A 13410-nucleotide genomic window follows, 5' to 3' on the forward strand; every position below is an offset into this window, starting at 1 on the left:
ACTCAAAGTAGAAACCAACTCAAATTAGGAAAGTTTCGTTTTCGGGATAATAATTAGAAATCTATTATCAACAGTGAGCCTGCACCGAAAGTGACAATACAAAGAAGAACCCAAAAAGAACAAGAGTCAAAGTAAAAGAGAAACGCTGATCTAATTAATTAATTAATTATGAGGTCTGGGTTTAAGAGTTCTTAGGTCCAATTTTCTTGAAAACACCAAAGACCCTTGGACGTTTATACTCGTTGCCTGGGTTCTTGGATCTCCATGCGCCCTCCTTCGACTTGTGGCGAGCCACATTTTGCAGGGTTGAGCACGCGGTGGCGAGGAGGCTCACGACCTCGCTTCAGCAAGGTGAAGAGGTGCGACTTTTGCCTGGTTCCCTGCCATTGCTCTTCCTCTAGTATTGGCCAGAGCCAACGATAATATGTGCGAAAGATCACATGTCACGCCCCGATCCTCAAGCACGCACACATCTCTTAACTTGGTCGATTTTAGAATGTGATATCTAGGACTATGTATTGCCGACCCTTTCTTTTTCGATAGCACATGTGGAAGCAGTTATAAATCCCCAGACAATAAAACAATGGGATAGAAAAGTAATGCCATATTTTTCATACTGAAAATTCACAACTACACTTTTATACAAGCACCTCATAGTATATAATACACTACTATTCACAGAGATTTAATTTAACATTTATCCACATAAAAACCAGGTTTGACAAGACAGGATGGGATCTCAGTCCTCATCCGGGTCGTACTCGGGATCATCCTATCCTCCTCTGATTCTTCTTCACTAAGTTCGTTTCCTTCAAGCTCTTCATCTTTTTCTAGCTCATCGTCCTCTTCTGGTTCCTCCACCTCAGGCTCATCTACGGGCCTGAAATGGTTATACAATAACCATTGAGATCACGTCTCAACAAGTTCTACCCCTAAAACTTGATTAGTAAACCAATACGCTAATCGGGCTGCCTATGCACGCACGAATCAGAGGACTTACCTTGGTCTCAGATTCTACCTGCATATTAACATAGTTCAATAGGCACCCAAGCAATCACATCACAGATCGTTATCACGATCAGTCGACCTAGTCAATTTTGTGTCAATCATACCATTCATCGATCATTTCAATTCAATCAATCACTTCACGACATCAGATCAAAACAATGATCAATCGACCTAGTTGATTACATGTCATCTCGACCCTTTCTTGGTTGGCTCATCTCATATTTTCTATAAGTCTTTTTATATCATGACTGCTCACTACTAAGCTGATAAATAGATAGTATAGCTCGTCTCTAAGATGATCGGGTATACTGCACCGCCCTTAGACTGATATAGTATACCGACAGTGCTCAATCTAAGCTAATAAGGTATATTGCTCTCTGCCAGGTTGACATATCGCCCATAGGCTAATATAGTATACCGACAATACTCAATCAAAACTAATAAGGTATACTGTTCTCTATTAAGCTGACATATCGCCCTACGATATAGTATATCGGTATACTGCTCTCTACTAAGCTGACATATCGCCTGTAGATCGATATAGTATACCATCACAATCATACAATCAACTCCATCTTTTTATCATTCTCGATAAAATAATCGTGTGTGGGTACACAGTTGGCCTTAGCCAAAATATAATATTTTCATTTCCATAACTCCCACATTTTCTATAGTCCACTCAAATATTTTTAGCATTATCAACCGATGCCCGGTTATTTTTCAATTAATAACCAAAGATTATTCAATTAAAGAATAATTCCCAAATTAAAAAATAATTCAATTAAACACAAAATAAAGCTCAATTAAATAAACGGACTACGCCACGACAATCAGCATAAAATTCCGATCGTTGAATATCCCTGTCTAATTTTCGGAAAATAAATAAATAATTAATTAATTAATTAATTTCAAAAATTAATAATTAAATATTAAAAATTCAATTTAGGCCCGTAATGCCGATTGAAGCCTGCAACGGGTTGGGAAAAATCCCAAGATGCATTTAATAAATAATGATACATCTCTACTTGCTAAATGCACAATTCAATTGTCTAACATGTATCCCAATTATCTAATAATCACTAATTTACTCTAATCTAACCACGTAATTGCACTTAATTAAATCTAATCAACCCTTAAGCATAATTAGCAAACTAAGAAAGCATTAGCGAGTAAAACTCACTTGTGCCAAGCGAAGACCGGAACACCGCGACAACGGCGCAACAGTGGCCGAACTTGGGCTCGCGACAAACTTGGACCGGGTCAAGAAACCTTGCAAGCCCACAGCAAATGCTGGACTTAGACTTGGGCTTGGGCTTGCTGAACCTGCGGGCTGAACTTTGAAGATGGGCTGAAGCTTGGGCTTCAAATGGGCTTTAAGTGGCTGAACTGCTGGATTGGGCCAGCTTGTTGCTGCTGAAAGTTGGGCCGATTCTGGCCAAATGTGGGCTGGGCTGATGGAGGCGGGCGCTGGAACGGAGCTGCTTCGCTGCCCTCGTGCGGATCGATGGAGGCGGAGGAGATTTCTGGTCAACAAATCTGCAGAAGTTGACCCCGAATCTGCTGGACTCACGGCCGAGTTCTCCGGCGTTGCTCGGTTGAAGACACGTACAGAACTTCGGTGAAGCAGAAGTGGCCGCTGGGCTTGCTTCGTGGCTTCGGTGGAGGAACAGAATCAAGATGGAGCGGTGGAGATGCGAGCAAGTGGCAACGTGGTCTCCTTTGTTGATGGTTGACCGAGCATGGAAGAAGACGTGGACATGGCAGCTTCAAGAGGTTTCGGTGGAGCGTGGCTTCGGTCGGCAACGCTTCAAGGAGTTGGGCTGTCTTCGGTGAGTGGGCTTCGTGACAGAGGAGGGTCAGCGAAGGGGCTTTTCGGCTGGTGTTTTGACCAACGGCGCTGGGGCTTGGACGCGTGGAGATGGAGTGGTCAACTAAAGGCTTCGGTGAAGGGGGGTTGAAGCTGCTGCTGTCGATTGGTGGTGGTGCTGCGGCGTTGATTGGATGCGGCAGCGGGACGTCGAGCTGCTTCGTGAGTGGACTGGCACGCGGCAGAAGGGACAAACCGAAGTGGAGAGGCGCAAAGGAGGAAACAGCTGCTTCGTTGGTGTCTTCGATGGATGGTGGCTTCAACGTGGCAGCTACTTCGTTCGGTGTCAACGACGTGGGCGCTCGGTTGACGGAGAGAGACGAAGGAACGATATATGAAGATGAAGATCGACAGAGGCTTGCTCAACAAGCTGGAAGAGAGAGAAGCCGTTCGAAGGAGGATGAGGCGGCGGTCAAAGCTGGCTGGGAACTCACGGTTGGGGCCAAAATTCTACAAATATCTTATACACTTAATTGCTTGGTCCCCACTCTAAGCCTCCAATCTTATCTTTCATGTCTCCTATTTCTTTCTTGCTTAATTACCACCAAATAATCCAATTTTGGTGTCAAAATATAGCCCATCAACCATAAATCCGAATTTCACTTAATTTAGCTTCAATTTCATTACTCAATTCCCCAAATTGAGGTCCGATTTCAATGAAGAAAAATCCCGAACAATTTCGTAGGTCCCTCGACACTCAAAGGCTCGGCTGAAAATCCAAATTTCCTTTAATTTGGCCCGTACGAATTTCTGCTAATTTTTCGCAACGTCCGAAAGCTGTTTTCATAAAAATCCTGGAATCTCTGAAAATTTCTCGGATGATGAGCCGACATTCCTAAAATAGCTAGTGACACCAAAGAATTTTCAATTTCTGAAATCGGACTTAAAACAGTTAATTTTCATTCGACGCGTTTTTAGCGTGATCTACAATATCGAATAACTTTTAGAAATTGTTTTTAGTGCAAATGACCCGTGGTCGATTTTCTTCAAGCCACAATAAACCCACTCGACACATTGGCGACTCTCATTTGTCGTGAAAATCTCGATGATCTAAATACGACACGGGGTACCAAAACGATAGAAAAATCAAATTAGTGTCAGTCGACGGAAATTTTCCAATTTAGTGGTGTCACCCACGATTAGCCACACATCTCAGTCGAACCGACTTATCTTTGATCTCAAATCGATTTATATCTATGCCGTAATAACCTCTAAAGATGAAGATGATCGAGTAGCCGATTCCTGATCAAATTCTCGAGTCTATTGCCTTAAAATTCCTTAATGGCTTTCCCAGATAGTCTAGTTATCTCAAGAGTGATCAGCTCTGAGAACAGCCCTACAGGCGCGTCAATTAAATGCCCGATTTATCCAGAAGAAAACATAATTGAAAATCTGGGATGTCACATCACAGGTGGTGGTGCTTTCCCCTTCGAGTCTGACGAAAGATGTCGGACGCTCATTGGTGCCTAGGTAGCGGTGCCATTGTCCATCCTCCCTCTTCTCTTGTCTCCCTCCCTCTTTAGGGTATATGATTTTGGATTTTGTACTTTGTGTCTTATCTCTATCATGTATCCGTAAGTTAATTCAGTCATTATCGCTATGTTACTGATATGGTTTGCAACGTCAGAATTCCATCCATGTAATTGACGAGAGGACCAAAATGTACAAAACCTATATGTTCACGGGCTTGGATGGTCAAAATATGTTTGGGGATCTGATTGTACAGTTTGAAAAATTATAGAGACAAATGGTGTTTTTTTTTTTTTTTTGGTGACCTAGGGAACCCGTGCGCCGCTTCGCGGCAGAGTAAATCCTGGAGGAGCAATAGAGTCACCACCACCCTTGCTGCCCCGGGTAAGTCATTTGACGACGTTGTGAATTGAACGCAAGACCTCTCGTGAAAGGAACCTGCGCCCAACCAACGACGCCGTCACTACGGGTGATGGGACAAATGGTGTTTTGTCTCATAAAAAAATTGAAATCTTATCTCTATTGAACAATGCTCTTCTTTTGGCCTCTTTCCTAAAAAAAAGGGTCCCGACTTTCACCCAATAAAAATTGGTCTCTTTCAAGCATCTCACAGTAAAACTCCAACTTTCAATGGAAGGACAAATTTGGTTACTATTAGACTTGCTGTTAAACTTAGCTTGGGTAACATTCAGTCCGTCAAGATGATGTTGTTGAAATATACATATAAGTTGTGTTAGAAAAGTCTAACATTGAAGAATTGATATTAATAGATTTAAGTTGGCTCATAACTCATTAACTTAAGTTATTGAGTGAAAGTGAGTTTAATTGAATATATTGACGGACTCAAATCTAGGCTCTCTCGCGGCGATCTCCTAAGTAAAGTTATTGGAATTCTATTACATCCTCCCAACAAATGATATCAATGGCAAATTTTAGAGGGAGGTTGTTGAAATACACGTATAAGTTGTGTTAGAAAAATTTCATGTCGAAAAATTGATGTGGTTGGAGCAATCTCTCTCTCTTTCTCAATGTTGTATACGTTGTATTTCTTAGAGAAGGGGATGATGTCTCTTTGGTTTGACGTTTTTGCCATGTTGGCAAATGTGGCAGTTGTCTTTGGCCACGCTGTCCTCCTTTGACAGATTGGATGCCACGTGAGAAGAATCTAACGGTGACGTAATTTGTCCCTCAAATGGAAGTTAGAGTCTTTTCATAGACGCTTGAAAGTTGTGGCCAAATGTGTCCTTTTGGGAAAAAGTTGGGGCTTCTTATTGGCAAGTGAAATTCTAATTTAAACTCCAGATAGATGATAGTTCCACAATTTGAGAAAAATACTATTTTATGTGAAATCAAATCCTTATCTTGAATTCTCTTTATTTTGCTGAAATTCAACTCCGCGACGAAATACATTTCACCAAAAGTCGTTTTTCGATTTTTGTTAGGGGAAATATATTGTGTGCTAACTCTAGATAGGCAACATCACAAGTAAACAAGAAATAATGATAACTTTTCTTCAAATAGACAAATCATGCTGGAATTTAATTGGTGACAAAGCTTGAAAAAAGCTGTTACTTTGGAATTTAATCAACAATGCAAAACTTAGGATAAAGATACACTTCGGAAATTAATCGACAACACAAGTCTAGAAGTTACCACTGAAAACATGCTGGAATTCAATCAACGGCGTGAGTCTGGAAATTAAAATTAAAATACAGGACAGTAAAGATAACTAAAAGATAGTAATTTGTTTGTTTGTGTTCCGGGGGGAGGGGTCTCCAATAGACAAATAATGGCATTTATAGTGGTTGTGTTATAATCATCTTTGAGCAATTCTCCTACGGTTGTAATAATGTTCCCATATCTCCAAAAATCTTTTGCACATATTTTCACGATGCCATTATCTTGTTTCCAAACGGTTGTTCCTTTGAAATTGCATTCCAGTTGCTTCGCGAGTTCCATTACTTCATTCTCCAATGACTTTTAATCCATACTATATCTTGATGCCCCTTATGCATTCAACTTCTTTCGAATGCCTCAATCAGTAATCTGTTGCCCTTACTAACTGATAACATTATCGACTATCATTAACTATTCATCGTCATATATTGGAAACCAATCTATAATAGTCATTGATATGCATTCATATTGATGCTATTCCTTGTAGTCTCATCAAGTGTGGCGCGGTTTTGGGCAAAGGATGGTGTGGCGTTGTTTTTGGGCAGGACGGTGTGGTATCGTTTTTGCGCAACAATGTGGTGTAGCGCCATTTAGTCCTACCTGGCCACTTGGACTAAGCAATGCCGTTTTGCCAATCCCTATAGACTAGAATTTTTAACAAAAAATACAACTGATTTTTAAAAATATATATATATATATATATATATATATATATATATATAAAAGCCATGTAACCATTTTGGCCATAATATCTTGTTGTTGGCACTTAAGCAGTCGTTTTTCTTCGATTTGGTATTTAAGTAAGCTGGTGAAAAGTTTTGGTATTGAAGTGAGTGCCGTATACAACTTATGGCACTTTTAGTATCTTTCTCTCTTTTAAAATTGTTTAATAAACCATTTTGGGAAAAGCATGAAAGGTATAAGCTAATAATGTGAAAGATGTTTTATATTCTTAGACAAGATTATACTTTTCAAAATTATTTTCATCACAATAACGTCTAAACGAAAGAAATTAGAGACATAGGCTTGGTGTTTGAATATACAAAATCTTAAACAAAATCTTAAACAAAATGCAATAATTTACATTTAACTCTAAGCTTAGCCGACCTGTATGAATTAATCGACGGTACCATTTTTATTGATTTCAAATACTTGTATCTGTGGAAAAAATGATTGAGATATCACGTGATACGGGATATGGATAATAGAAGTGCCAATCGCACATGGTTTAGAATCAAATTTTAAAAATGATCACTCCGAAATATTTTAAGCTCATTTGTTGACTTCAAGGTCGATAACTTAGCTGGTCAAAAGATCCTATCTCATGTTATGTTAAACTATAAATAAGAATAATTATAACATACATCATCAATGTAAAAAATAATTACACAAGTGGTCCTATCCACCATAGATTTGAAAGAGTGGGTAGTTACGATCTTTAAAATCGATGATGTATAAGATTGCTTGTGTAAAGTTTTGTATACTCCATTTTTCCTATAAATATATCCTTGCATGGCTTTTTAATTGATCCACGTGGCACATAGTTCAAGAAATGGTTGGCAGAACATTAGGGCCTGCATGGTTGTGTTCTTTTTTTTTGTTTATGAACAAAAATTCTATTTTGTTCCCGGGAATAAAAATAGAACAGAAACGCATTTGTTTGTGTTTTTGTTCCAAATCTTTTTTTGCTCCCAGGGAACACATTTGGAGAAACAAGAAACAAGAAAAAAAAAAAAATTATTTCTTATTTCTAGAACAATTTTTAAGAATAAATTTTATCTCTCCTATTTTTTTCTTCTCTTTTTTTTTCTTCTTTTTTTCTTCGGCTGGTCGCCGGCCTCGGCCATGACCGGCGCGGCCATCGAGGGTCGGCGACACCATTGAGGGCCGGCGACCTCGCCGGAGCATCGCCGGCGCGGGCAAGGCTCGACCTCGCCTTGGCTGGGCGAGCTCGACCTCATCGGATCGGGGCGACACCGCCGACCCTCGTCGGCCGGTCACGGCCATGGCCGAGGCCGGCGACCGGCCAAAAGAAGAAAAAAATAAAAAATAAAGAAAAAAATAAAAATAAAAATAAAAATATTTAAAAATTAAAAGAAACCAAAAAGAACACAAATTTATCAAACGTATTTTGGTTCTTTTTTATTCTCGAAAACAAGTTTACCAAACGCGTTTTTCGATCAAAAATTGTTTTTCGGAAAGAAATAGTTTTTTCTATTTCTATTCCTTGGAATAATTTTTTAACAGAAACACAAACAAACGCACCCTTACATTATTATCTCTTTCTCTTAAAGCTTTCGTCCTTTCAACACCGTGCCTCTCGACCTCCTCCTCCCCCATCTTGCCTCTTTGCCATGCCTCTCCTCTTCCTCCTTTCGACAACAGCGGCCGCAAAGACTCTCTCCATCTCTCCTCATCTTTCATCGCTCGCCATTTTTTCAATTTGTGCAAACTAATGCCTTCAGTAATGTTTTCCACGTATTCTAAGGGAAATTTATCAAGAGAGACATGTTGAACAATTTATTGGCAGTTTGTCATGCAATCTAAGTTGCCAATACCAGTTAAATGAATGGTTTTAAAAGGTTTTACGATCAAAATGATCATTCACAAAGTTTTATAACTATACAGTACACCTTACAATAGATCCAACAGCTCTCGCATCCCCATCATCATATGTACATTCCTTTGCGAGAAGCCCCTTTTCCAGTAAAGTTTGTTTCTCCAAATTATTCATTGTTCAACTCGCGTCATGCCTATCGCCGAAACTCCTAATGAATCATGCGACGGATAGAACTCCGAACAAGCATGGAAACGAGAAAAAGTGGGATAAACCCATCATTGAATGAAGGAGGATCATCGCATAGCAATGAGACGCTTCTGTGAATTGTCATTGCCGGCGACTGGTGGACACGAGGTGAGGAGGGAGGTGGGGGTGAGAGAAAGAGATCACCGAGGAGATGTTAAACATAAAGATGAGAAGCAAACGAACGGTGAAGTCGTTGTGAATGACCCTTGATAGATGCTTTTCAGGTCATTTTTTACCCTTCATGAGAATCATGACAGAATCATTAACACGCCTTTAAGACAATGCAGCTCTAGATTATTGAGGAAAGCGTTATGATCTTCTCTCTCTCTCTCTCTCTCTCTCTCTCTCTCTCTCAGGAAGATTATTACCGTTGCATTTCCTTGGTTACCCTCGTGGGACGTTAATTCTCCCTAGAGGAAAATGCTTAACTGCCGTTACTCCAGTCAGACACAATTTCCTGTCCGGTTTTCTTGGGAAATAAACTCCCATAAATAACAAAATTTTGCTGAAAGTAAGTTTGAAGGGAAAAGGAACCTAAAATTTTTAATGACCAAAATTTAGATAATTACAAATGCGAAATGATATTTGATTGATTTGATTCTTCTATTACGTTTGAAGGTCATTCTTCTCTTTATTTTATTTTTGCATCAATCTTCAATCACATTTTAAGGAATTATCCTTTCATCACCATTTTTCTTTTTATACAAGTTTAAATATCTAATGTTGAATATAGCTTTCTAGTATAAATATTATAAAACGTATGCACTTATAAGAGTTAAACTCTATCCTCATTTAAGATAATATGAATTCCTCGTTCCCTATTGTCGTGATATCTTTGTCATCAGCATCTTTTATATTATAATTTTTCTCAACAAATCTTGTAATATTTTTTTATCAATCCAATTACTATAAAAAGGAATTCCATTTAAAAAAAAACAAACAAGGAAAAAATCGTTTAAGCATATCCGATTCAAGAAAAATGTAATATTTTCGTAAATAACAACTAAAATACAACGTTCAAGTACCATCTACTAGTGTGCGATTAAAGCTATAAGAGACCAGCAAACTTTGTTTTTCTTAATAAGAGACTTACTTGTTTTTCTATGTGTAGATAAAAGAGTCTCGCCATGGTGTACATGATCAAGAAACATTAAAAGAATTTATAATCCACAATTTATATTCTCCATATACCTAATATTTACTTTTCTCATTTATCAATTCTTAGATATTATTATTTATTTTCTATAAAATTATAAGATATGAAATCAAACACGTTTGAAACTAGGGTTTGACATTTAACGGACTTTGCTGCCGGCCGGCCACCCGGGAGGAGTTCGGAGAGCCCAATGGGGCCGTTATCCTGCGTTTTTTCCCCTCATTTGCCTGTAAATGGCTTGTGGGGAGAAGACACCCTAGGATGGCATGTTCAGGGTGGAGCAGTTTAAAAACCTACTCAGTCAAGCATTTAATATTTATGGTTGCATCTCAACAATTTGAAACTAATCCTCCGGTTGCCCATCCTAAGCAAACGAGAATTTGCGGTCCCGCTAGTACCGTTTCTAATTGTCTATATGGTACTGTTATGCTAGCCAATCTCACAAAGAAAAATCAACAAACAAGAAAAAAAGTATAACGAAAAGACTAACTTTGGCTTTTTTTATACAAAGTTGAGGGGGGTCTTTTAAGAAAAGAAAAAAGATAGAGGAATGCTTTTGATTTCGGACGAAAAGAGAAGGACAGCGGTGATCTTTTTCCTTAGATAAAACCGGGAAAAAAAAATGTTCATCCCATCGTACTTTCTCCATCCGGTTGCCCACCCCTCACAAATTGAAACTTGTGGTCAATGCTGCGGCTTCACAAATTCAATATAACCGTATGGTCATGCTAGCCCGACTCATTTTCTATTATGCGCATACTCACAAAGATATCTAGATATAAAATGCATGACAAAGATTTCTACCTGAACTTAATGTATGAATGTTGATTTAGTTATAAACAATCTAAATTAGTCAATTAAGTTTTAAATTTTTATACAAAATTTCAATATAATCTTCAAACAAATTTTCATTGAAAATTACTGACGTGATAGCTCTACATAGGGCGGCCAATAAAGACTAGACCGTCACATCATTAATTTCCGACGAAAAATGACCGAAAATACTGCATTGAAATCCCGTGAAAATGTTTATGATTAAATTGATAAAATTAAAAAATTTATAATTAAATTGACACACGTATAACAGGTTTATAATTGATTGGATAATTTTTCTAAGAAAAATGTTGCTAATGTTTATTACAAAGACTCCTACATGTAGATACTCCTGTCCTAATAACTAATGTTCACTTGACATTTTTCATTAGGTTAAGGAAAACACGATACCATTAGAAAAATTAAAAGAATATAAAAGTGAGCAGTTCAAACAAAAGAAAACTTTTTGTTTTCCCTACAAAAATTTCGAATATTCCCTAAACTTCAATTTTTCAAAAACACATTTTGAGAGTATATGTTAATATTTATATATTTTAAAATTTCCAGATGCTCGAAATTAAGATTAAAAAGTCAAAATACATTATTTAAATTACGAAAAATTAAGAAAAAGTCAAATGTTATTCAGACAAAAACGAAACCCAAACGTGTGTGGCTGTTCCCATACGACACAATTAACTGCCTCATCTTTTATCTTCATTCCCTCCGCGGTCTCCATCGTCTCTCTCTCGTTTAGCCGCGAAAATATCCAAGCTTTAGCCCACCCACCAACTGTTCGACGAAATTCCTAAATGGAAGCAACCCAGCCCTCGCTCTCTCGACCCAGATTCCAACCCAACCCCTCTCCGCTTCCGCTCCAACACCCCCACGGACCACCCGCGCCCATTCGTCTCCGTCACCAGAAGACTCGCCCTGTCGTCCTCACTCTCTTCCCTGGTCTTCTCCGCCTCACCCACGATTCTCCGCCCTGGACCTGCAAAGGCCTTCGACTTCGAGTTCGTCAAGCCCGGCCAGACGGTCGAGGACGCTGTGGGCGTGGTCCGGGGCCACGCACGGTCGCTCCTGGCAGTGAAGCCCCTGCTCGAGTTGGGGTCGTGGGAGGAGGCGCAGAGGGAGATGCGCGAGAGCTCGGCCCTGCTGAAGCAGGACGTTTACACGATCATCCAGAGCAGGCCCGGGGGCGAGAGGCCGAGGCTGAGGAAGTTGTACTCGGACCTCTTCAATGGCGTGTCGAGGATGGACTACGCCGCAAGGGATCGGGACGGTCCTCTTGTGTGGCGGTGATATGAGAAGATCAGCGCTGCTCTTGAGGAGATTTTGAGTTTAATATGAAGTCGGTTGATTTATAGCAAATTATCATCACGAGCTAGTAAAGCCCGCCATATGAAATCTCTCAATGGATGTTTCTTTGCTTTTACATGTAATGTGGCTGAGGAAGCTGTCCTCGGACCTTTTCAATGGACTTTGGATTATACCTTGATTGCGTAGACTACGAGCTCGATTGAGCTAATCGGCCCCCAAATCTTCAAGATATTGTGGAACTTAGCTCTTCAAGGTTTTGAATAGTAATCGTAAGGTCTAAAGTGAGAAATAGGCTCTAGTAAGTTCAAAATGATCAACTAAGAAGAATAAAAAGATTGAAGTGAATCAATGAGAATTCGACAAGAATTGGAGGAGCTCCAGTCACCACTAGCTCGAGGGCAGGTCAAGGATCGTCGTCAAGGTGGTCGGGAGGTCAATGGAGGTCACCGAACCATCAGATTGACTAGCTGAAGTCACCGGATGCAATATCAACGTAAAGCATGGTACCTGAGACCGAGTGGAAGATCGGTGGCGATTGATGGCTTCTGATGAGAATTGATGATGGCGATTGTTGTGACCAGCAAGGTTGTGAGGATGATCGGTGTGCTGGTTGTTTGTCGAAAGGAGGTCAGCAGTTGATGGAATGGACAGTTGAAGTCGCCAATCAAAGGCTTTCGACGACAATTGGTGGCAGGGAGACCTATGATCGGCTAGGGAAAGACTTCAATGACAATGGATGACCAAAGGTTCATCGGAAAAAGGTCGCTGAACTGCCGCATCAAACTTCTCAGCTGCCATGGCCTCCTCGTACTTGGGGAAGCTCGCGGCTGCGGCAGGGGCCAATAGCAAGGTTGACCACGCATGGCCATCTCGCGGGGCCAAGTCGGGAAGGGGAGGGTGCGAAGGGAAGAAGAAGTGCAAAAAGAAAAGAGGAAAAGCGAACCAATCCAAACTAATATGAATCGTGTTTTCAATTTGATTTATATCCGGTTCAATCCGCGTTTCAGTTCGAATCAAGCACACATCAAAACGGTCTGGTTATGTTTGGATTTCTAGGAAATCCAAGCCAAACCAAACCATTGACACCTCTACCGAGGACCACGATCTCTCATAATCATCCGCAAGACTCCCCAACACTTGACGATGTGCTTAATGATTAGCTTGACCACCTCCTAATCCTTAGATGTCAGCGGAACGTCATGTACTTGGAGAATCGATCCACCACGATAATGAGAATCCGATACCCTTCGAACTTTGGCGGGTTCAAAATAAAGTCCATGAAGATGCCCTCCC

At 40.0% G+C, this 13410-nt stretch overlaps 1 protein-coding gene across 1 annotated transcript; it reads left to right on the plus strand.

The window, feature by feature from the left end:
- The first annotated feature begins 8888 nt into the window (after nucleotides 1-8888).
- Nucleotides 8889-12293, plus strand: LOC120288394 (oxygen-evolving enhancer protein 3-1, chloroplastic-like). Its single transcript, XM_039302348.1, has 2 exons — nucleotides 8889-9012; nucleotides 11642-12293. The coding sequence occupies exons 1-2, from the start codon at nucleotides 8889-8891 to the stop codon at nucleotides 12097-12099; spliced, it is 582 nt and encodes a 193-aa protein (XP_039158282.1). The 3' UTR covers nucleotides 12100-12293.
- Nucleotides 12294-13410: the final 1117 nt, after the last annotated feature.

Source organism: Eucalyptus grandis, chromosome 9 (genome assembly GCF_016545825.1).
Source record: "Eucalyptus grandis isolate ANBG69807.140 chromosome 9, ASM1654582v1, whole genome shotgun sequence".
NCBI lineage: Eukaryota > Viridiplantae > Streptophyta > Magnoliopsida > Myrtales > Myrtaceae > Eucalyptus > Eucalyptus grandis.

Coding starts and splice junctions, on each gene's coding strand:
- LOC120288394 (XM_039302348.1), top strand. CDS start 8,889: ATGAGACGCTTCTGTGAATTGTCATTGCCGGCGACTGGTGGACACGAG. Junction 9,013..11,641: donor AGATGAGAAGCAAACGAACG/GTGAAGTCGTTG, acceptor CTCTCGACCCAG/ATTCCAACCCAACCCCTCTC.